The sequence below is a fragment of the Schistocerca gregaria genome, chromosome 1 (assembly GCF_023897955.1).
Source record: "Schistocerca gregaria isolate iqSchGreg1 chromosome 1, iqSchGreg1.2, whole genome shotgun sequence".
Classification (NCBI taxonomy): domain Eukaryota; kingdom Metazoa; phylum Arthropoda; class Insecta; order Orthoptera; family Acrididae; genus Schistocerca; species Schistocerca gregaria.
In genome coordinates, this window is record NC_064920.1 from 497488586 (window position 1) to 497514784 (window position 26199).

The 26199-nt window shown below is 42.8% G+C and overlaps 1 protein-coding gene across 2 annotated transcripts in view; it reads right to left on the reverse strand.

The window, feature by feature from the left end:
* LOC126353939 (intraflagellar transport protein 122 homolog) overlaps positions 1-26199 on the reverse strand; it is a 247092-nt gene that overhangs the window by 148905 nt on the left and 71988 nt on the right. For both annotated transcript variants that reach the window (XR_007565246.1, XM_050003221.1), the window contains exon 11: positions 520-639. Coding sequence is in view for 1 of the 2 variants with exons in the window: in XM_050003221.1 (XP_049859178.1) it covers positions 520-639 (120 nt within the window). In the remaining variant the exon portion in view is untranslated. The remainder of the gene's footprint in view (positions 1-519; positions 640-26199) is intronic.

Genomic DNA, 26199 nt, shown 5'->3' on the forward strand with positions numbered 1-26199 from the left:
CGTCTACATCATTACATCTGTCCGCTAGCCATCCCTGCTTAGCCATTTTGCACTTCCTGTTGCTCTCATTTTTGAGACGTTCGCATTCCGTTTTGCCTGCTTCTTTTACTGCATTTTTATATTTTCTCCTTTCATCACTTATTTACATAAAAAAGCGAGCAATGAACTATTTTATAATCTGCTAATAATAAACCTCGAAACAAAAGTGTATCATAACTGTATCATTATAGAGCCCACTGATGATGCCCAAAAGTGAAAAAAGGTGAAACGAAACCTGGGAAAATAAAACACAATACAACAAGAGAGGCATTTTTATTTACAAAAAAAATATCTGTTTTTAAACTGTCATATGCTTCTTTGATATTTATGATAATTTTGCTCTCTGACAAGGCAGTCAGGATACAGCAATAAGATAGAACTTCTACAACAACAGAGAACTGGACTACAAATGATCACAGTAAACTGTGACAAATGATGGTAACATGAGTTCTTAGTGAAGATTTGATTTAATGAGCTTACCTGTAATTTCTGCTGATGAACAGGAAACATGTCAACTTTTATACTGAGAACATTGTTGCCAGAAAAACAAAGCATTGCTTCACAATGAGTATTCCATGCAACACTATTAGCATTAGGTTCCTGTAAAAAAAGGATAAATAAATAAATAATTATATAAATAAAAATAAAAGAAAGATGAAATTTAAAAAAAATTATACATACATAAAAGTGGAAGCGGAGCGAGGGGGGGGGGGGGGGGGGGTCGTGTTGCAAGCAATGATTAAAGTTAATAGGTAATAAGAAGTAATGAAAAAAATATCCAGTAATTTGTTGCCTGAACTATTTGTACTTATTCTTTCTATTCTTATTCACTAATTATTATTGTAAGATATATACCTTGCAGCCAAAGGTATCTGGGCATCCTGCTGAATGTGCTCTGTGGGTGTCACCTATGGTTCCTTCAAGTTGCTAATGGGACTTTGTCCTGGGCAAGAGATTCATGATAAATGCAAGCTGAGTAAGGGGTCAGTGCCATAGAGTACTCTCAGTAAAACTGAGCGGGGCTTCCATCTGGACCTGGGCAATTATTTGTTTTTTACTTTTGCAGTTGCTTCTTTATGTCAAGGATCACTATTTCTATGTCCTCCATGCAGAAGTCTGTGTGATCCTCCTGCGTGAATGATTTCTTACACATGAAGTTCAAACCTTCAGCTCTTCTTTTGCTGTCTTCTATTGCCACACCAGACAATCAATGAGTAAGGACACACGGATTTCTACTTACTTTTGCATGTTGATGTTTGTGCACTCCTTTTTTAACGGAGAGTGCAACAATCTATGTTTCCACAGCATTTTTAAATCTGATTATTAAAACCATGGAAGGTCTGTTCCATCTTTACCTCACTTACTTGGCACATACTTCTCCAGAGTGTGATTAACAATCAGTTTAAACTTTGTGCGTAATTCCTGTACATCCATCATACTGGAACTAAATGATGTCCTTTCATTGTCTAAGTGGGATGTTAACAACATGCTTAGCTGCTTTTTCTACCATAAATACTCTCCTAGCCTTCTTGAGTAATTTATCACCATTAGTAACTATCATCACTATGATGACATCATGATCACTAATGCCAGTCTTTATACTGAGACTGTTGATAAGGTCAGACCTGTTTGTAGCTACAAGATTGGCAGGTAGGCTGTTGAACTAGTTGTTTAAGGTAGTTTTTGGGAAAAAGATAAAAAATATTTCACAGGACTGCTGTCTGTACCAGCTGCAGTGAATTCATGGATGGCACAGTCTATACTTGGTACTTTATAAAGTCGCCTCCAACCAATACTACATCATTTGGGTATTTCTGCACTACTGCCCATAGACTTCCCTGAATGATTCTACAGTTGTTATGGGGTTGTTATGGTGTTGTTGTTATGGTGGAATCAGATGGCAGATAAATTTTTTTTATAATTAACTCAAGTTCACCTAGACATGCTACTTGAGTCCAGGTAACTGCACGGTCAGGCCTACCTTCAACCTCTACGGATGCAACATTTTTGTAAATGGCAATGAACACTCACCTTCCTATGGAGTCTAATCTGTCTTTTCAGTATATGTTTCACGCCTTGCTAAACATTTCAGAGCTTTCTACTTTGGATTTGAGCCAGCTCTCTGTTCCAAGAATAATATGGGTGCAACAACTTTCCTGGAGGGCAATAAGTTCAGGAACTTTGGTACAAATTCTTAGACAATTTATTGTTAAAATGTTGGCAGTCGAAGTGTCCTCACTTTACACGGAATCTGATTTTACTTTCTGTGTATTGCCTGGTGAGTACAGGTCAGAGGCTCTCAAACTATCGCCTAGTCTGAAATAAACACCACATGCACCTCGCAATTACTCTGCTGTCCAAGTAGCTCCTTCCTTCGTATAGTGCACATCTGACCTCTGCAGAAGAGTGCTGCAATTCTTTACCCAATAATGAAGGTCTAGAGGTCTGTAGCCATAATGATCACAGAATCGATGGAGCCTTTGGTTGAGACCCTCCACACGGCTCCAAACCAGGGAACACCCATCAGTTCTAAGAAATATGTTGAAAATTCTGAGCTCTACTTTCATCCAGCTCTACTTTCACCACATACACAATGCCAGCAGTCTTCATCACTCCTGTCAGCCACTCATATGAACTGAGGATGTCCTAAGAACCCAAGTGACACATGTCATTGTTGCTGACGTGATCCACAACTTGTGCTGCTGGCTTGATAGCCACAGGCAGGGCCTGGAGGCCACCAAATATCAGAGATGAGCCACCCCAGCAGATATACTGAGTACACATTGGTTTTCTTTCCAGCTCTGGACAGTATTTCCCAAAGGGATTCCATAATGTGCCTAATGTTGAAGCTCCAAATAACTAGCAACCTTCTTCCCTGTGCACCTGCTTGAACCCTGCTGAAGGAGTGGCCACCTATCCACTCACAAAATTGAGCCTATCACGTACGACAAAAAATGTACGCAACACCTGGGCTGCATTTGAAGAGATGCGCTCCAGCCAGCCCAAGCCAAAATTATTTTCTGGGAAACTAGGTCAGCAGCTGTGACTTTGCATGCTGTCAATGGAAAATTCAGCAGGGTTTGCTCCAAGTCATGATCCAACACAAACACAAGAGTCTCCTGCTGATCGAACTCCAAACTGGGACCCAGCGGTAGCAGCGACAGTGCGCAGTGCATTAGCATTGGCATGCTGGGTGGTGGAGCAGTAACAAATTCATAGCAATATCTACTAAGAAAAAGAGGCCACCTCTGTGGGGGAGGGAGGGGGGAGGACAGACTCTCTGGCAGCTGGGAATAAGGGCCAAATAATGAAACCAATGGCTTGTGTTCATTGATGAGGAGGAACTATGCCCCACACAGAGAAACATGGAGTTTTTCACTCTGAAAATAATAGCTAGCATCTTCTTTTCCACCAGTTAATAATCATACTGTGCAATGTAAAGTGTCTTCAAGGCATAAGCGATGACCTGTTTGGTGCCATCTGGGTTTTGATGGGGCAAGAAGGCACCAAAGCCCCACTAGTTTGCACCATAAGCCAGGGTTAGTGGTTTATATGGCATAAGGCTTTGATGTGGTTGCCCATAGGAACGAGACCATCTTTGCTAAGCAAATATCCCATAACATGCTCATTTGAGGAGAAAACTGCACTTTTCCAGTTTGCAAGGTAGGCCGTCTCCAGGAGGCATTGGAGAACTGACTTAGGTTTCATAGATGCTCTTCCTGAGTACGACCTGTAACTCAGTTATCATCAAGGTAATTGGCGCAACAGGGGCATGGAAAGGAATAAGAATCCATGACACATTGCGCATTCATCATCAGTTTAAATCAAAATCAGCACCAAAGGGGTGGCTAACTGACTTGATGAAATAGGAGAAACAATGCCTTGATCCTGTCATCACTGCAATTTTGCTTTTACCATGGTGTGCATGGCGAAGGAAATGGGTCGGGGGCAAAAGCATTTTTTATGCCACTGACAGCTTAAGATAACAAGAGACAAGAGCTGATGTAAAAGTATTTAACAAAATGAATGAAAGATTTTCCTTCAATAAAGGAGTGAAACAATGTGATTGTCTCCCCACTCTCTTATTCAATATAGAGCAGCACAGCATAATAAACAAGATCAATAAAAGTGGTACCATAGTTATGAAAACTAGCCAGATGTGAGCAATGCTGATGACACTGCAGTAGTAGGAAGAAATTCCAACACACTTAAAGAAACATACTTGGCAAAGGGTAAGAAGCATTAAAAATTAGCCTCATGGTTAATTAAAAGGAAACAAAATATATGGTAATGTCACACCCTAGGGCCATAAGAACACAGGGTGCCATAATAAAAGTTTAAAAAGGCTGTAGAAAGAGAGCCACTGCTTAGATTTTGTCAAATTTGAACAGCATATTATTAACACACAGGGAAACAGGAAATGTTAAAATAAATAAATTTAAAAAAAGTGCTAAATGATGCTGTATGCATCATAAATAGGGTTGGCTACAAATGACAGATGAACCAGAATCACAATATGATGGCTATGGTTTGAGTTGCACATTACACCATCTGCACTGTTCAGTGGGCATGACTATTCAAGTTCAGCAGTTAACAGTTGTGGCACTTTTAGTAAGGTGAGACATCCACCATGAGGTTGTACCAAATCAGATGGGAAAAAATCAATCGTTAAATGTCGGGCCAAAAACTACATAAAAACAAAAAAGACATTATTTGTTTATTGTCCTGTTACCAAAAAATGAGTTAAAAAGAATATGACATTGGTTTTTAATTGTTATGAGACAGGCACAAGAAATGTTCAGTATGCTGTCCACCATTTTCTGACACACACTGAAATTCAGAAACAGCACACTCCACAACAGATCGGAGTGTCTCAGTGGTCACATTCAGAATGTGTTGCACTGCTCATGCCTTCCATTCAACTATGTTTGTGATTGGAGTACTGAACACAATGTCTCACAGACAACTCCACAGAAATGACATGGATTAAGATCAGGTGATATGGATTGCCAGACTGTAGGAAAGTGACAGAATTTCCAAAACGCCTCAGCAGCCTGTGCAATGTGCAGCAGAAGAAAGCCATCTTGCACAAAAATGATCCTACCCACACATCTATGCTGTCGAAGGAATAGAATGGCATTGGTGTGCAAAAGACTCTTATGGCGTTTACCAGTGACAGTACAGGTAACAAGACCCACAAGACTCTTCTCCTCGATAAAATATGGCACTGTGATAAACAAGGCCATCAACCTGCACTACACAGTCACCTTTACAGAATGTAGTTGTACCGGTTGATGTGTGTGAGGATTTTCCATTGTCCATATTATACAGTTCTGCATATGTACATGCCCTTGGAGATGTAAATGGGCTTTGTCTGCCCACAGGAAGCTCCATGGCCATTCATTGTACACTTGCAAGTGAGCAAGAAATTCCAGAGCAAACATTGGTCTTGCTGGCAGGTCAGCAGGAAGAAACTCATGAAAATGGATGATTTTGTATCAATAGAAATGCAGGGTGTTTTGTACGATTTCATGAACCATTCTTGCAGGCATGTCCAACATTTCGGCAATTCCCCGTGTACTGCAAGTTTGAACATCACTGCTTGATCCTTCCTGCAATGCTGTGGCCAAATCTTGCACAGACATCAAATTAACTGCTTTCCTCTTTCTGCCAAGTTGTACTTCAAAAGAATCAGTCTTTTTGAATTCTGTAATCATTTTCTCCAGGCTCTTTGCAGACATCGGACCAACACTTCTATTCATACCCTTAAGTGTTCAGAACATTTCCAGGGGTGCTGCAGCACAGTCACCATTCTTGTAAGAAAGCATTACCAGTGGCGCAGAATCCTTCATGGAGACAGTCATGTTGGATGCCTTGGACACAAATTGAGGGAAAAGTTGTGTACCACATGTCTGGTGGTGTGCATATTCTGACACTTACATTGCCATCTACTGGTCAAATTTTTGTTAATTCTTCTTCTTCTTCGCGAATGGATCACTTAGGACCACGCGTAATCAACATTTGTTGGCCTTCCTTTTCACCCAGTTTTCCTCCATAAGCAACGAATGGGCTAGCTTTCATTGCATAGATCGCATATGTCGGTTAGTTTTTCTCTCTTCTTCCTCAAAACCCAGTGTGTTTGTGATTTTTCTGATTACATTTCTGTCATTTAGATTTGGAGACCCTAGTTCTCTCAGGTCTTTTTCCGTCTGTTTGTACCAGTTCGGTCTTGTAGTTTTGTTCTTTAAAAATGTATGGATTTTGTGCGTTAATCTGTTTGAATCCATTCTTTCTAAATGTCCCATGAACTGGATTCTTCTCATGTGCATTGTGTCTGTTATTTTGGAGATACTTTTATATATTTCTGTATTGGGTTTCGGATAATGCACAACATCTTTAGTACTTGGTCGTAGGATTTTCCTCATTATCTTACGTTCTTTCACTTCTTAATTCCCCTTTTAGTGTTCTGTGTTGAAGGCTTAGTGTCTCAGATGCGTAGAGAGCTTCATGTTTAATTACTGTTGTGTAGTGTCGTATTTTGCAGTTCCACGAGAGACTCTTTTTGTTGTAAATGTTTTTGGTTAACGGAAACGTCGTCTCCATTTTCTGGACTCTTGTTCTGAAAGATTTCTTTTCATTACAATTTTCTGCAAATCCATTCACCTAAATATTTAAATTCTTTTACTCGAGATATGTAGTTATTACCAATTTTGAGATCAGAAGGTGCATCTTTGATCAGTCATAAATTTTGTTTTTTCAAATGAAATTTATAATTCTATTTTTGCTGCCTGCTCTTGCTGTTTCTGTGCATTGGTAATGTCTTGGGTAATCAGTGCCATGTCGTCAGCAAATGCTAAACAGTCTAATTCTATGCCCTTACATTTTGGTCCCAGTCTGTGTGCTAGTGCACCTGCTTTTCTCCATTCACGAACAACTTTTTCAAGAGCTCAACTGAAAAGCACTGGGGACAGCCCATCCCTTTGGCATACTCCTGTGTCTATTTCAAATTTTGTGCTCATTTATCCCATAAATTTTACTTTGAATTTGGTCTCCATGAGTGTTTCTTTTATGATGTTTGTTGTCTTTTGATCTAGTCCAAATTCTGTTAACACTTCAAAAAGGGATTCTTGGTCTATACTGTCATATGCTTTTTTAAAGCTGATAAATGTGATGATATAACTTTTGTTTGAAGTACTATGCAAATATTTCATCGAGTTTTTTGAGTTAAGGATTTGTTCTATGCATGATCGACCTTTTCTGGATCCACCTTGGTATTCACCTAATTTTGAATCCAGCTGAGGTTCTGCTCAGTTTAGTAGGGCTTTAGACAGAATTTTGTATATTATTGACAATAAAGAGATGCCTCGATAGTTGTTGGGGTTTGTTTTACTTCCTTTTTTGTACAGAGGATGTATGATTGCTGTCTTCCAATATATGGGGATTTATTCAGTTTTCCAGATTTCATGTATAATTTCTTTGAGTTTTGCAATAAGATTTTCTCCCGCATTTTTCCATAATTCTGCAATGATGTGGTCTTCTCCTGATGATTTGTTATTTTTCAGTGACTGAATTATCCCTTTAATCTCCTGTATGACAGAACTCAAATTTTTCTGCAGGCTTTCCACAATTCAGTAATTTAGAAAAGTATTTTGCAAGAATTTCACAGTTTTCGGTGTTGGTATGGGCAGTTTCCCCATGTTCATTTTTGAATTGGGGTGATGGAGGAGGGTACTTTGTTGATTTTTGTTTGAATATTCTGTAAAAATTTCGGGAATTGTTTTTCTTCAAATCAATTTCTATGTCTTGCAATTTTTTGTCTTCATGTTGTTTACGGACTGTTTGTATTGCTTTTGTGACTGTTTTCCTGGTATCTTTGAGATCTTCCAGGGTCTTTTGATTTTTGTTCCACAACCAACTTTTCCACACCTGTTGTCTGAGATTTATCAGTTGGTCACACTCATCAGTCCACCATGGGTGTTTACGTGTTCTTGTTTGTGGTGCTAGTTTCAGCTGCTTTTAAAAGTCTTGCTTGCAGTTGTTGCCAATTTTGTGTTTCTTTTGTAAATTGTTCATTACCATTTATCTTTTGTACATCATATTTAAAGTGTGGAGATTTCTTAGTGAATTTTCTTTTTTCTGGAATGACATCTGGGGAGAATTTTGTTGGGTAATGGCCAGAATCCAGGTCTAGTCCATTAAGGAATTTAAGTTTCATGATTTCTACTGTATTTACATGGGAGATCATTACATGATCCAATTGATATTCACCTAGTAATGGATTAGGTGACATACAAGTTTTGGTTTTCGAGAGTCTTTTCTTAAAAATGTTGATTTGAAAAATAGGTCGTGGTTTTTGCAGATTTCAGTGAGTCACATGCCATTCCAGTTGGTCTGTGTGTGCCCTGACCATTTACCTATCCAATATCGATATTTCTTTTCTTTAGCAATTTGTGCATTGAAATCGCCCATAAGGATTTTGACATGGTTATTTGGGATTTTTTGGAGAATATTACCTAACTGGTTCCAGAATTCTTCTACCTCTTCTACCTTGTTTTTGTTAGTGATGTTAGTTGGTGCACGTCCGTTGAATAGGGTGTATATCTTACTAGCTGATTTTATTGTCATTGTGGAAAGCTGGCCTGAGTAAGATTTGAAAGTCGTGACTGAATCAAGTATTGATGTATCTACTGTAACTCTGGTTCCAAATTGTGGACAATTTGCCATGGCTTGTTTTCCAGGTTTTCCTTTGTATACCCTGTATCCTTCAGAATCAAAAGGATTTTCATCTGTATATCGTGATTCCTGAAATGCGATAATTTTGATTTTACATTCTCTGGATTTGTCCAAGATGTTTTTCAGTTTTCACATTTTTAAGAGAGAATTTACATTAAATGTCATTAGCCAAATTCTTGATTTTGGTTCGACTTTGTTATTACGGGGTTTTGAGTTACTCCAATTTAGCTCCATGCACACTTCTGTTAATATTATTATTATTTTTATTATTATTATTATTATTTCCAATAATATGCTGTTCGAATTTGGCATCATTCTGGGGAGTGGTTCCCTTTCTACAGCATTAGAAACTGGAGCTCTAATTATGGACATCCTGTATAAATGGGAAATGTTTCAAAGGAGTGTCTTCTTTAAGTTACTTTGGAACCTTAATAACAATAACAGCTTTGGAAAGGCTATAATCAAAAGGTTACAAGCAAGAAACAGAGCTGAATTTGCAAATTTAAAACTCTTCACAAACAGCCTGTATACGAGAAGAACAAGACAGCTAATGTATAACTCCCTAATTCAACCAGCTGTCAGAGGTATGGAAGCTGACAGAAGATGACGAAAAATTCTAAGAACCTTCAAGGAAATAGTACCATGTAAAATTTATGGCCAAATAAGGGAGGAAGAAGGCTGGAGATATGCTATAACACAGAGGTATGAGCATTAATAAAAGGAAGAGATATAGCAAAATTTGTCAAATCACAATGAATACGATGGCTAAGACACGTGGAAAGATTGGCAAAGGATAGAATACAAAAGAAAAGAATGAAAGGTATGATCCATGCAGATAGATCGAAAGGAAGACTGGTAAGAAGGTGGACTGATGATGTAATAGATTCAACTGGCATGGAAGTCCGAAATTTCAGTCACCAACTTTCTCTTCTGAATGCGAAAATATTTTGTTGAGCCCAACCTACATAGGTAGGAATGATCATCAAAATAAAATAAGAGAAATCAGAGCTCGAACAGAAAGGTTTAGGTGTTCGTTTTTCCCGCACGCTGTTAGGGAGTGGAATGGTAGGGAGATAGTATGATTGTGGTTCGTGAACCCTCTGCCAAGCACTTAAATGTGAATTGCAGAGTAATCATGTAGATGTAGACTGACTTTCACAGGAGTTGTCAAATGGCCTATCTGGCATCATAGCCCTCAAATGCGCACAATCTCAGCAAACATGCAACAAATGACCATCAGGGCAGGATCACTGGCTCGCCCAATGAAGAAAGACACTGAGTGACCAAAAAATGCCACTGGTTGGAGTTACAATGCTGCAATCTTTGTGAACACTTCAAGCTCAGCACGGGTGAAGACAGGCAGTGCCATGATGCCACTGCATTAGTATGACCAACATTGGCAGCAAGCAGAAACTTGGCGGGAGGCAAGGCCACTTGGGATATCCTGTGGGACACCTTGTTCTGTTTATCATGCACACCTAATTGCGCCACCTGCCAATTATGAGAAAGGACATTCCTTGTCACTGCCATAAGCTCATGCAATTCCACAATCTGAGCAATATCAGCTAAGGAAGGGTCGGACAAGGTAAACGGCCTAGTGTGAACAACGGCATCAGGAATGGACTTGACAATGACCTCACAAATTAGCAAGTGTGTGTAAAAGATAACACACTGGGACATTCAAAATTAACCTTGGATGACAGCCCTTGAAGATTGGCAATCTAGTCCACATATGACTGACCAGGGCACTAGTGATACTGGTTAACTGCAACTGCGCTGCCACCACATGGGTTTGATGTCTAAAATAATGTAGAAGCGACCAACAAAGTCCATGACAGCAGAGTTTGTTGGGGTCAGTGAAAGGCTTCAAATTTTGGACAACAACAAGACAGCCTTATCAACTGGATTGACAATATACCTTACTTCGCAATGCAGCAAGGACAGCACAGGTATTTTCTCCCACCTTTCCATCAGTTCAGCAAAACTGGCAAACAACGTCGGGGTTGGCGAAGAAAACTGCACAGCTGGTGCCGGTCCCCACCAGGTAGGCGAGGGTGCTAAGGAAGTCTGCATTCTGGTTCATCAGTGCCTGAACATGCTCCTGCTGCTGTGGCAGCTGTTGCTGCTCTTTCTGTAGATGCAACTGCTCTTGCTAGCATGGAAGAAAAGCTGGGTTCATGGTGGTCCATGTTAACACTAGGAAAAGGCGCAAGGAAAATATAGGGGAATCTAACACGTAAGAATTTCCTTCATCGACACTTTAGTATCTGCATAGGCAAGACAACATCACTACATTTCAAGTTTGGCATTGATGCTTCACGGGCCAACAATGACTCAAAACTAATTGGGTAACAGAACCCCACAAAAGGAGCACAAACCTGCTGTGTGTGTGTGTGTGTGTGTGTGTGTGTGTGTGTGTGTGTGTTTGAGGTTTATGGGCGCTAAACAGCGTGGTCATCAGCGCCCAAACGCATAGAAACAGGAACACATGCGGTGTAGGGACGAAGACGGACACCGAACAAGGAGAAAGGCTAAAAGACACAGGCCTGACGCAGTTCAAAATGCTCACATACAGAGGCAAAACAAAAGGAGAAGAAACACACTAAAAAAGGAAAGGAAACACAAGGAAAAGAGAACAGATACCGAAGGGAAACAAGGAGGTAATCCTGACTGGCGGACCTCTTACCTAAAACCTGGGTGAGCCAGTCACCCAGCAGCACATTAAAACCCTCTCCCTAAAATCCGAGACAACAGATTGGACAGGACACAAAACCGTAAGACCTTAACCACAGTCGCTGCGTCGTCTTGCAAAATAGAGGGCAAATCCGGTGGCAAAGAAACCACCGCCCTCTGGTCAGAGAATAAAAGACAGTCAAGTAAAATGTGGCGGACAGTAATCTGGACGCCACAAGCACTGCAGATTGGGAGGTCCTCCCGCCGGAGTAAAACACCATGCGTTAAGGGACTGTGCCCAATGCGGAGGCGAATGAGGAGAACCTCATCCCGCCTGTATGACTGGTAGGACGTACGCCATGGTCGCGCAGTGGCCTTTACCAGACGCAGCTTATTGTCAGAAACTGCCAGCCACTCCTCTTCCCATTGATGCATAACACGAAAACGCAAAAGGGAGGTTACAGAATGGAGGGGGACGGCACATTCAACAACGTGAGGGAGGGAACATGCATCTTTGGCAGCCACATCCGCCAGTTCGTTTCCCCTAATACCTACGTGCCCCGGCACCCAGCAGAAAGAAACCTCCTTCCCTGCCGTTGCAGGTGGAGTAGGGCATCATGGATGTTCTGGACGACCGTATCCCGCTGGGTACAAGTGTTGCATGGTCTGAAGGGCACTCAGGGAGTCAGAACAGATGAGGAACTTAAGACTGGGAACACATCTCATCTGCTCCATTGCCCGCAAGATTGCAAACAATTCGGCATCAAGGATGGTAAACGCCGCAGGAAGCCGTAACTTGATGACTCGATCAGGGAAAACAACAGCACAACCAACAGAGTCCCCCTGTTTAGAGCCATCTGTGAATACAGGTACATGGTCCGGATTCTGGTTTAAAATATCGTAAAATAAGGAGGTAAAAACAAACGCCGGAGTGCAGTTCATCCGGTTCTCCGACAAGTCTAGAAGGGTGCTGGACCTCTGGAGCAACCAGGGAGGCAGGCGAGTAAAACCTTGTCGTTGGGGGGCCACATGCTCCACACCAAGGGACTCAAGCAAATGCTTGGCACGAATCCCAAATGGTCTCATTGCCCTGGGACTACTGGAAAAGAGACATTCCATAGGCGGTCAGGCAACGGTAGGGTACGCAGGGGAGGTAGGACAGGCAAGGAAATGACACACCCGTCGCACCATGAGGAGTTTCCGCTGGATGGCGAGCGGCGGTTCCCCTGCCTCAGCACACAGGCTGGGGATGGGACTGGTACGGAAGGCACCAGCGGCAAGCCTGATACCCTCATGGTGTACTGCGTCAAGGATCTTCAGATACGAAGGCCTTGCTGACCCATACACGGTGCAAGCATAGTCAAGACGCGATCGGACGAAAGCCCTATAAAACTGCAGCAGACGCGCCCGATCTGCTCCCCAGGACCGATGGCTCAGACACTTCAAAATATTCAGTGCCTTCAGGGCCCGCACCTTGAGGTCTTTAAGGTGAGGCAACCACGACAACTTGGAATCAAAAGTGAGGCCCAGGAACCTCACAGTGTCTCTAAAAGGAAGAACGGAAGAACGGTGTCCCTCAGACGCAATTCAGGGGAGGTAAAAAGACGCCGAGAACGATTAAAATGAACACACACAGATTTGTCTGCAGAAAAGGTAAAACCCGTCTTTGCAGTCCACGCCTCTAAGCGCTTTATAGTAAGCTGCAACTGCCGACTAGCAGTGACAAGACTGGAGGAAGAACAGAAAACAGCAAAATCGTCCACAAACAAGGAGCATTGGGCAGGACTCCGGATACTGGACGTGATACTGTTAATAGCGACGGCAAAGAGGGTGACACTTAAAACGCTGCCCTGAGGAATACCATTCTCCTGCATGTACAAATCCGATAGCACATTACCAACCCGATACCGAAAGAGGCGGTGAGAAAGAAAGGACCGAATGAAGATGGGGAGACGGCCACGAAACCCCACTCATGGAGTTGATTGAGGATAAGGCGGCGCCAAGTAGTGTCATACGCCTTATTAATGTCAAAGAAGACCCCTAGAGAATGCTGGTTACGTAGAAAGGCCTGTTGGATGGCGGCCTCAAGCAGGGTCAAGTTGTCTATAGTGGAACGACATCTCCGAAAGCCACACTGAGAGGGGCTAAGGAGCTGCCTGGTCTCGAGCAGCCAAACCAGGCGGCGGTTGACCATGTGTTCCAACGTCTTCCCAACACAGCTCGTCAAAGCAATACTCCGATAACTACTAGGATGCGTTCGGTCCTTCCCTGGTTTGAGGACGGGAATCAAAATCGCCTCCCTCCACGAGTCAGGGTACGTGCCGGATAACCATATCATATTGAAACAGTTCAGGAGAACTTCCTTGGATGGCAGCAACAGGTGCCGCAGCATGCTGTACCGGATTTGATCATGACCAGGCGCAGTATCATGAGCCACAGACAGTGCAGAATGCAATTCCCACATTGTGAAGGGGCAGTTATAGGGTTCAGAATTTAGAGACCGGAAGTCCAAGTGACCCCTTTCGATGGCAGTGCGGTAGCGGCAGAAATCTGGATCACAGTTAATAGTGGCGGTAGAGTCCGCAAAATGCATGGGCAGTGTCTGGGCAATGTCTCTCGGCACCGTGAGGAGACATCCCTGATCCAGCAATGCCGTGACAGGGAGCTGGCTGAGTTTCCCAGAAATCCTCCTGATGGCTTCCCATACTTTCATAGAACTAGTGGAGCGAGAGATGGAGTTCAAGAATGATTGCCATGACCGTCGTTTGCTCTCTTTAATCACTCGCCGCGCTTTGGCCCTTGCCACCCGAAAGGCCGCAAGATTGTCAGCTGAGGGACGGCACTTGAAGCGGCGCAGTGCTGCACGGCGGGCGCGGATGGCTGAGCGGCACTCAGTGGTCCACCAAGGGACAGGACGCCTCTTGGGATGACCGGATGACCGTGGGATTGACAATTCAGCAGCATGGGAGATCACAGCTGTAACATTGTCTAACCATTCGTGGACGCTGGCACGGTGTTCCAAAACAGCCAGTTGGCTGAAAAGTGTCCAGTCAGCTCTGCAGAGTTGCCACCGGGGCGGCACTGGTAATGCCACAGCCTCATCCAGGAGGCGAATCCAAAGGGGGAAGTGGTCACTAGAATGGAGGTCAGCTGCAGCCTCCCACAGAGCAGAATCCGCGAGTACTGGAGAGCAAAAGGAAAGGTCATTTGCCGATGACGACCCGGAAGCAGTACAGAAATGAGTGGGAGCACCAGAGTTGAGGAGGCACAGTTCTTCAGACATCATGACGCTTTCCAGAATGCGACCGCTGGGGCAAGTAGTCGGAGAGCCCCATAAGACATTATGAGCGTTGAAGTCCCCCAGAAGAAGAAATGGGCGGGGGAGTTGGCTAATAAGGTCCGTGAGAGCCTCAGAGTCTATCGCATCCGGAGGTGGTAAATAAACTGAACAGACTGTGAGCCTCCGACCCACAAGAATGTCAACTGCAACTGCTTGCAAGTCGGTGACGAGAGTGAGCTCAGATGAGGGGTGCATGTCACGGACAAAAACCACAACACCACCCTTTGCCCTTTGCCCCGTCAGATCATCTTTTCGATATACGGTATAGCCCCGAAAAGAAGGAGAATCAGTGGCCCAAAAATGTGTCTCTTGGAGACATAAGCACAAGGGGCACTCTCGTATAAGGAGTTGTAATTCGGCCACATGCGTCCTGAACCCATTCAGGTTCCACTGTAATATGGGAGCCAGTGATCAGGGTGGCTGAACTTTCACCCTGCCTCTGTGCTTTGGAGGAGAGACCGTACTGGCCGGAGTCTTATTCCTGGGGCGAGAAGATCGCCCCTGGTCGACATCAATGTCCATAAGCTCCGATGACGACCCACGGGAGATGTCAGACAGTACGATAGCCTCGTCATTGGACCGACGCTGACTAGTCTCCTCAGGTGGCAGAACCTTCATCTTCTGAGGCTTTGTCTTGGGGGGCTTGGAATGCAGAGCCTTGTCAACAGTCTTAGGTTGACTCGCCTGGGCAGAAGGCGCCATATGGGGAGAGGCACGAAGTACCTCAATGTCAGCAACCACGGCCTTGTCCGATGTAGCGGGGAGAGCCGCAGATTGCAAAACAACCGCAGCAGCACAAGTGCACTGGCAAGCGCAGGTATTAGAGCTAACACTAGCAACCTCCGTTTGCGTAGCAACAGTGGTCAGTTGTACCAGTTTTTTGAGAGCGGAAGCGAAAGATGTTGAAAACACAGGAGGTTGCATGGCCTTAAAGAGCTTCTTGGCCTCACCATAGGGGATGCGCTTAGATGTTTTAATCTCCTGTACCTTCCGTTCTTTGAGATAGATGGGGCAGATCCGGCTCCAGACAGGGTGACTCCCAGAGCAATTCACGCACTTTACAGGCGATGAACAATCGGCTCCATCATGGGCAGGCTGACCACATTTACCACAAGTGGCTATCCCATTGCACCCCAACGTAGTATGCCCAAAGCGCTGACATTTAAAACAGCGCATTGGGTTGGGGAAATATGGCCGTACGGGCAAACGTAAGAACCCCGCTTTAACATGCTCTGGGAGTCTCGGGCAACTGAACGTGAGAATAAACGAGTCAGATTTGACGAGGTCCCCATTGACTCGTTTCATAATATGCTGCACGTCAACAATTCCTTCGTCAGCCCACTCAGATTTTAACACGTCTATGGGGATATCCACCAAGTCCCTACACGTCACAACACCCTTACTATAATTCAAAGTGGAGTGGAGCTCGGTCTCGACAGCGTACTCTCCTAGACAGGTTGCTGTCCGAAGGGCAGCGACTTGACGGGAACTAGAAGTTTCAACTAACAGAGTCCCATTGCGCAGTCGCTTTACAGATTTCAGTGTTCCTGCAATTCCCTCAAGACCCTTGTGGATGTAAAAGGGAGAAACCCTCTCTAAGCTACCCTCCTTCCTTTTAATAATCAAAAACACATTCTGATTATCAGCATGTGCTCCGTTACTACATTCTGTTAAATCTCTAGCAAGTCCAGGCGCTGGAGGACTCGCTGCGCGTAGCCGCTTTTTTGATGGGGTGTGTTTTCCTACCAGCGGCCCACCCAAGCCACTGGTAGGGGGAAATGTAGAGGTCGAAGGGTCCATTGCGGTCCCACGAGCAGCTAGGGAACTAAAAGTCCACTCAGACAGAGCCCCGCGTGCATGAATAAGCCTTATACAACTGGGGTGCGGCAGGTGCCCCAGAGGTTGCCCGCTTGCGACTGTTCCACCCCAACAGCCATTCATCTTCTAGGTGCGGAGCACAGCGAAATATTGAGGGGTTTTTATAGAGGTTGGCCTTCCTCGCAATCCAGGCGGTCAAGCCAAGATTACCATTCCCCGCAGCACACAACATTTCACCGCCGCGCCATACGGTGGTCGCTGAAGCATGTCCGGGGGTTACGGTGACAGGACACTGGCGGCGAGGACCAGTCCCCAGCTCAGGACCCCGGGGTCGCCAAGCCCGTGCTCAGCAAGTGAATGCTGAGCCCCTGGGGGAACAAACCTGCTGTGCGAGTCCAAACCTACATAGAGATGGGCACAGAAATGACTTGCACGTGGTTGGTGCGGACAGCTAACAGGTAAGTACTCAGCAACCACACATGGCACAAAGCACAAGGCAAGGTCTGCAGAGGTTGAACTCCATGTAAGCACTTGCTTGCCTGACCTACTGCTGCCCGCAGGTAAACACCTCAGCCAGCATACCATGCCATGCGTCACAGGCGCCCTCCACAGCAAGTTTCTGCACTATCTCACTGCGCAACCCACAACATCTCATGTGCCCCAATCTCGATGTCTGCTGGTGGAGATACTAAACAAAGTAATGATCACTGTATCATAATTAAAACCAGATGGATCGGCTGTGCTGGTTATTTCAGGAGCCTATCCTAAACCCTAATGAATACCTTTGAGATGATTACAGTGCCAATTCTACAACAGGTAAATTCACTAAAAATATGGTGACAATTAATTACTATCAGAACTCTCCTGAATATTAAATGCCTTAATTGTAACAATAAATCAAATAGGTTTGGAGCTAAATGACCCATTGGCATTGATCTCAGTAATGACAGAACATAATTTCAGAATAGGGAACAAGGGAGGTAAAGAAAATACAGCAGCAATGTAGCTGTAAAGGGTTCATACCCCATTCCACCTAAATACAGTTCCAGCATCTTAACCAGTGTGCTTCCCCACTTGGTTCACAATAGGGTCAGAAGGAGGTACCTGATGCCAATACGGTAGTTACATGGTCAGTAAGAGTGAAATGAAAAGCAGGAAGTGTCCAGGACTCTTTGACCACATACTGTATTACACATTATACACAAGCACCAAAGAAACTGGTATAGGCTTGTGTATTCAAATATAGAGGTATACGGCACTGGGGTTGGTAATGATGACGTAAGAAAACAAGTGTCTGGTGCAGTTGTTAGAATGGTTACTGCTGCTACAATGGCAAGTTATCAAGATTTGAGTCTGAACATAGTGTTATAGTCGGCGCATGAGCGATAGGACACAGCATCTCCGAGGTACCAATGAAGTGGAGATTTACTCATAGACCATTTCACGAGTGTATCGTGAATATCAGGAATCAAGTAAAACATCAAACCTCCAACACTGCTATGGCTGGAAAAAGATCCTGCAAGAACATGACCAATGACAACTGAAGAGAATCATTCAACATGACACAAGTGCAACCCTTCCGCAAATTGCTGCAGATTTAAGTGCTGGGTGATCAACAAATATCAGTGTGTGAACTATTCAATGAAACACCATTGATATGGGCTTCCTGAGCTGCAGGCCCACTTGTCTACCCTTGATGACTGCCTGACACAAAGCTTTGTGCCTCGTCTGGGCCCGTCAACATCAACATTGGACTGTTGATGACTGGAAAACATGTTGCCTGGTCGGGCAAGTCTCGTTTCGAATTGTATCAAGTGAATGGTCTTGTACGGTTATGGAGACAACCTCATGAATCTATGGACCCTGCATGTAAGCAGGGGACTGTTCAACTTGTGGAGGCTCTGCAATGCTGTGTGGCATGTGCAGTTGGAATGATATGGGACTCCTGATATGTCTGGATACGACTCTGACAGGTAACAAGTATGTAAGCATTCTGTCTGATCAGCTGCAACCATTCATGTCCATTGCACATTCTGACTGACTTTGGCAATTCCAATGCGTTACCCCACATGTCCAGAATTGTTACTAAGTGGCTCCAGGAACTCTCTTCTGAGTTTAAACACTTCCGTTGGCCACCAAACTCCCCAGGCATGAAGATTATTGAGCATATCTGTGATGCCTTGCAACATGCTGTTCAGAAGAGATCTCCACCCCCTCGTACTCTTACAGATTTATGGACAGCTGGCAGGGTCCATGGTTTTTAATACCCTCAAGAAATTCCCTTAAACAGTAGTCGAGTCCATGCTACATCATGTTGCGACATTACTGAGTGCTTGCAGGGTCCCTACACAGTATTAGCCAAGTGTACCACTTTCTTTGGCTTTTCAGTGTATAAGCACAGTAAAGGAAGAACACAAAATGAGTTTTTAGAAGCATAAATTACCAGATTAGAATTTCATGATTATTCAAACAATTTGAACAACAACAATAAAATGACTATAACAGATAACATTCCTTTAGAATTATTAATGAATGTTTGAGACAAGTGGAAGACTAATAGTGCAACATCAGCTCTAATAGTACAGCCCTTCCCAAGGAATTCTGAAAAGATGACAATTATGGTACCTAAGTGAGGAAATGCTAACGAACACTGAAATTAGTGAACTCTGGGATTATTATCTGAAGCTTCACAAATTCTGCTGAGCATTGTTAAAGAGAGATTAAAAGCTATGGTTATGACTAACCAGCATTTAGGAGAGGAATGATTTTGGATTTTGGAAAGCAGAAAAACAAGATAAGTCATTATAGCACTACAAATTAATTTAGGAAGAAATGAGATGAACAGGAAAATATAAACAACATTAACTGATGCAGAAAAGTTTGACAGATCTGACAAAGTGGATGAGAATATAATGTTTAGAGAACTAAACAACGGTGGAGTAGCCATGAGATAAAATGCTGTTTTCAATTTATACAAAATCACATGACATTAAGAAAGAGGCTACATTAAGAAAAAGTGTCAGATAGAGGCGATCCTAGATATTTTATCTTCTTACAGAAAGTGCATAGAAATAATCATAATGGATACACAAATATATATAACATTACATTTACCACTTATCATATAGCATATTCAGAAATGGACATGAGTTAAAAATTCACTATTGTTCCAACGTCATGTCAGAGAGAGGGGGGAGGGGGAGTAGTAGGCAAAACCCAGGCAAATGTAAACATTAAGATAGGAAATATAACTCTGAAGCAAGTGAATGAATTCTCTACTCAGGTAGTACAGTAATTGACAACAACAGAAGTAATGTGAATATTAAACGATGACTTGAAATGACAAAACTAGCTTCCAGAAATATAAGTACTGTAATTTTTAAATAACAACCCCTTAATATAGAAGTGAGGTAAAAATTAGACTCTCATAAATTTGAAACATTTTATGCTGAAATAATAAAAAAAGGAAAAAATTACAAACAATAGATGTAAAGATTCAGGAAGAGACAAAAAACAGCTTGAAAGATGGACGATTATAATTAAAATCATAATACAGGGTGATTCAAAAAGAATACCACAACTTTAAAAATGTGTATTTAATGAAAGAAACATAATATAACCTTCTGTTATACATCATTACAAAGAGTATTTAAAAAGTTTTTTTTTCACTCAAAAACAAGTTCAGAGATGTTCAATATGGCCCCCTCCAGACACTCGAGCAATATCAACCCAATACTCCAACTCGTTTCACACTCTGTAGCATATCAGGCGTAACAGTTTGGATAGCTGCTGTTATTTCTTGTTTCAAATCATCAATGGTGGCTGGGAGAGGTGGCCGAAACACCATATCCTTAACATACCCCCATAAGAAAAAATCGCAGGGGTAAGATCAGGGCTTCTTGGAGGCCAGTGATGAAGTGCTCTGTCACGGGCTGCCTGGCGGCCGATCCATCGCCTCGGGTAGTTGACGTTCAGGTAGTTACGGACAGCTAAGTGCCAATGTGGTGGCACTCCATCCTGCTGAAATATGAATTGTTGTGCTTCTTGTTTGAGCTGAGGGAACAGCCAATTCTCTAACATCTCCAGATACTGTAGTCCAGTTACAGTAGCACCTTCGAAGAAAAAGGGACCAAAAACTTTATTGGCTGAAATGGCACAGAAAATGTTCACCTTAGGAGAGTCACGTTCATACTGAGTTGTTTCCCGCAGATTCTCAGTGCCCCATATACAGACATTGTGACGGTTGACTTTCCCATTAGTGTGGAAAGTTGCTTCATCACTAAACACAATTATTGAAACGAAAGATTCATCTGTTTCCATTTGAGCAAGGATAAAAGCACAGAAACCGATTCTTTTAATCTTATCAGCTGCAGACAGTGCTTGAACCAATTTCAGACGATAAGGTTTCATAACTAACCATTTTCGTAGAACTCTCCATACAGTTGATTGTGGAATTTGCAGCTGTCTGCTAGCTCTGTGAGTCGATATTCCTGGGCTGCGAACAAATGCTTGCTGGATGCATGCTACATTTTCATCACTCATTCTCGGCCGTCCAGAACTTTTCCCTTTGCACAAACACCCATTCTCTGTAAACTGTTTATACCAACGTTTAATACACCACCTATCCGGAGGTTTAACACCATACTTCGTTTGAAATGCACGCTGAACAAAAGTTGTCGATTCACTTCTGCCGTACTCAATAACACAAAAAGCTTTTTGTTGAGCAGTCGCCATCTTAGCATCAACTGACGCTGACGCCTAGTCTACAGCGCCTCAAGCGAACAAATGTACAACTAAATGAAACTTTATAGCTCCCTTACTTCGCCGACAGATAGTGCTTAGCTCTGCCTTTTGTCGTTGCAGAGTTTTAAATTCCTAAAGCTGTGGTATTCTTTTTTAATCACCCTGTATATCTACTGTATTAGCATTTAATCTTTCTTTGACATTTTCCCCCCTTTTTCTCTACCATATAACATTCTTTAACACCAGAATGGAGAAATGGGCCAAAATGTCCTGTCATACATTTTTCTTCAAGATTATATTCACCTTTTTTATTTCATTCATGAAAACATATGGCTCTTCCTAATTTTTTCTCCTCTTGACGATGATGTTTAGGATATGTAAAACAATCATATTTTCTTGGACATTTCATTCAATATACTTTCAACAGTGAAAGGGTCAATTTGACACCACCATAACTTCTCTTTTGAATGTACGTAAAGAATCAACAATGAAGCAGCAAGAATAAAGGGCAGTGCAGAGTTGTTGCTGCTCATTGTTGTATCTTGGCACATGTGTCTTCCAAACTGCTACAGTTTATATCGTGTCATTCGTATAATATTCTTTGTCTGTGAAAGACATTTCTGAACACGTCACATCAGTGTGGACTTTGATAAAGAAATGTTACATCTCTTACATTTCAACATTGAACTGGAAATTGACTTCACTGATGACGATGTGGACTTTGGTGGAGAAGGATTCGAATGTTGATCTACATCAGCCCTTCCCTCATCCATCACAGCAGGCCCATTTGAATGCCTCTACCAAGGATGGCCGTGAGGGCTGGAACCATGTGGAAGAAGATTGGCTGTGTACATTCTAAAGGAGAGAGGAAGTGCCACTATTTATGCCGGCCAATGAGTAGGCGATTCTATCATCTGTGCTTTCCATATTATTTTTGACAATTTTTGAGAGAGAGAGAGAGAGAGAGAGAGAGAGAGAGAGAGATTAGACCGTGTCTTTTGAGAGTCAGGTAGTAAAAGCGTCCGAGGGACACAGCCTTGTTGAAGGCACCTTCAGCGCCAGGTGGAGAGGGCATGCATGCTCTGACAAAGTAGAGAGTAAAGTGCTGTGCCAGTGGTAGCATAGCAACCAGCAAGGTCACACAAGTAAGAGCGGTCTTGACAGAGAAGCCATACAGAGCATATCCCACAACATAGGGCAAGGAGGGCTCTAGGTGTGTGGTGAAGCCAGCTTCCCTAATGGAGTAAACTTGTGCAAATCCTGGTCCTCCACATTGGGGATCAATCATCGGTCAAACAATCCCATATGGGAAAAATATGCTGTTTCAAAACTCACAGGCAGGAGCAGCTGGACTGATGATACTGATGATATAACAATGCAAGGAAAAGGACAATGCAAACAGAAAAATACATATACTTTGCTGCTTGGTATGTGGACCTTTGAACAAACCAGGGACTCTACATGGGTTCAAACAAAAGATGAAGAAATACAGCATAGAAGTTGATGCAATTCAAGTGGTTAGCAGGACGGAGATGGCAGTTACACAATTCTGTATAGTGGAGGGGACAATCGTACAGTAGGTGGCATAGTCTTTCTTTTATACAATAAGCATAAAGCAGCAGCTCTGAATTTTAACCCTGTAAGTGAAAGGATATGGACTTTTTAAGAATGAAGGCCCGTTTTTTTTTTTTTTTTTTTTTTTTTTTTTTTTTTTTTTTTTTTTTTTTTTGCTTAATCTTTGTATATGTGTATGCACCTACAGAACATGAAGAGGACGAAATGAAAGATGAATTTTATGGTCGACTAGAACAGGAATTAGAAGGTACACCAAGGCAACAAGTGAAGATAGTGTTATGGCACTTCAACGAAAAAGTGGAAAAGTGGGAAAAGAAGAAGCCTTTAGAGGGACAGGGGAGAGGAAAGCTCGCATGATATGTCAAATAAAAGTGAACAAAAACTTACTGGGTTTGCCTCGGGCAGTGAAATGGTAATGAAGAGTACAAGGCTCCAGAGAAAGAACATAAGGAAAGCCATATGGGTTTGTCGGACTGCACCACTTTCAATCAAATTGACCATGTTGTAGTTGTCAGCAGACGTGCAACTCAAATCCTTGAGATTGATAATTGTAGGAGAGCTGACTGTGACTTAGATCATTATATGGTAAGAGTGAAATACAGACAACTTACTGTGGGCAGAACAACAGAAGGAAGAAGTCTGAGGCTAAGCAAAACTGGACATTGGAAAGTATCTAAGAGAAGTGAAGTATCATGAAAGATGTTCTACAAGACCCCATAGAAGAAGTTTTGGGTACAGAAGAAAGGGGGCAAAGGGCAGTACGCTTGTTCACCCAATGCTTGAATACTGCTCAGCAGTGTGGGATCCGCACCAGGTAGGGTTGATAGAAGAGATAGAGAAGATCCAACGGAGAGCAGCGCGCTTCGTTACAGGATCATTTAGTAATTGCGAAAGCGTTACGGAGATGATAGATAAACTCCAGTGGAAGACTCTGCAGGAGAGACGCTCAGTAGCTCGGTACGGGCTTTTGTTAAAGTTTCAAGAACATACCTTCACCGAAGAGTCAAGCAGTATATTGCTCCCTCCTACGTATATCTCGCGAAGAGACCATGAGGATAAAATCAGAGAGATTAGAGCCCACACAGAAGCATACCGTCAATCCTTCTTTCCACGTACAATACGAGACTGGAATAGAAGGGAGAACCGATAGAGGTACTCAGGGTACCCTCCGCCACACACCGTCAGGTGGCTTGCGGAGTATGGATGTAGATGTAGATGCAGATGTAGATGAAGACAGTAAAAATGCAATGACAGAGAGGAGTATGGCAGAAAGAAAATGATAAAACATGGCAACAAAATTTAATATAGAAGAATTCACAAAGAAAAGGAAAGAGGCAAATGAAAGGAATGAGAATCAAGGCAGAGATGGATTATGGAGCTAGAAGGTGAACAGAATGACCAGCGCACAAGGAAACACTACAAAACAGTCCAGAGACTGAAGAAAGGCTTTCAACCACAAATTGTATACAGCATAAATCAAGAAAGAAATTTTTTAGGAGGAGAAAACAGATTTAGACCTGTGGGCTGAACATTTTAGTGAACTGCTGAATGTTACTACAGAAGATAATACCAGGAGAAATCGAAACAGAGAGTGATCAGCCATGCCAAAATTTAACCAGGATGAAATACCTGTACCTACACCAACAATGGAGGAAGTTGGGTTGGCATCAAAAGTCTAAAGAATAATAAGGTTCCAGGGAATGATAACAGTTCAGGAGAGATGATAAAGGGTGAGGATAAACATCAGACAAGGATTGTCCACCAGCTGATTATTGAAATATGGGAAAAAGAAGTGTCGCCAGGCCAGTGGAACCTGGCCATTACTTTCCACATTCATATGAAAAAGGACAAAGCAAACTGTGAGAATTATCATGGGGTGACTTTACTCAGTGTTGTGAACAAAGTCATTGCTATGATACTCGCTCCAATTACAGAAGAGGTAATTGTAGACTTGTGAGGTTTTTGACAGCGCAGGTCAAAGACTGATCATATTGTCACTATAGGGCAAATAATGGTGAAGTGTTATGAATATAATGTGATGTACATCAGCTCCATGTAGATTTCAAACAGACTTATGGTAGCATTAAAATAAAAAAAAGCTGTATCAGTCACTAATGTGTGTGGAATACCCACATAATTTAATTAGATTGGCACAATTACCCTCACCAGCATGAAATACCAATTGAATGTAGAGGGAGAACTCAAAAAAGAACTTGTATTAACCAAGGGTTATGATGAGGGTTTGTTATCCACACTACTTTTCAACACAGTGTTGGAAAGAGTAACAAGAAAAGTGAAGATCAATAGCCTGGGTGGCACTTTTTAACTGCATGAATTAAAACCTAGCATATGCCAATGATGTATGTATGCTGTCTAGAAAGCAGAAAGAGCTGGAAGAAGGATTTGGCAGACTAGAAAAGAAGGGAGAGATGTTGAGACTTTGAGTAAATGACACCAAAACACGGCATCTCTTTGCTTTCAGGAGAAACACTGCTGTTAAAGAGAAATACATCACCTTCATGGGCCCAACTATGAGAGGAGAGAAGTTCCAACACTTGGGAGCATTGGTAACCCATGACATAACAACATAACTGATTAAAGATAGGCGAGGATTGCTGTGGGAGACAGATTTTATTGGGTATTACGATTATGCATTCATGTAGTCTGAGTAGAAAATCAAAGGTAACAGTCTACCGAATGGTTAATAGGCCAGTGGTAATGTATGGCACAGAAACATGGACAATGACTTTGCCTGAAGAGAAGTCTCTGAAAAGATCGGAGAGGAAAATATTAAGAAAAATTTTTGGAGCAGTGAGTGAGGCACGGCAGTGGAGAGTATGGAAAAACAAGGAATTGGAAGCAGTATATGGTTACACTGACCTACTTTCGGAAATCAAGTGCAACAGATTAAGACAGTTGGGCCATGTAGAGCGAATGATAGAGGACAGATCTGTAAATAAGGTCTATAAAGGAAATCCAGACGGCAGGGGGTGCAAATAGATACCACAGAAGTGGAAATGGAAATGAGTGTTTGGTGTCGTTGGCCGGGAGGCCCCTTGCGAGGTAGGTCTGGCCACCTTGGTGCAGGTCTTATTACATTCGACGCCACTTTGGGTGACCTGTGTGCCGGATGGCGATGAAATGATGATGAAGACATCATAACAGCCAGTCCCTGAGTGGAGAAAATCTCCGACCCAGATGGGAATCGAACCCGGGCCCGCAGGACAGCAATCTGTCACACTGACCATTCAGCTATTGGGGTGGACACCACAGAAGTG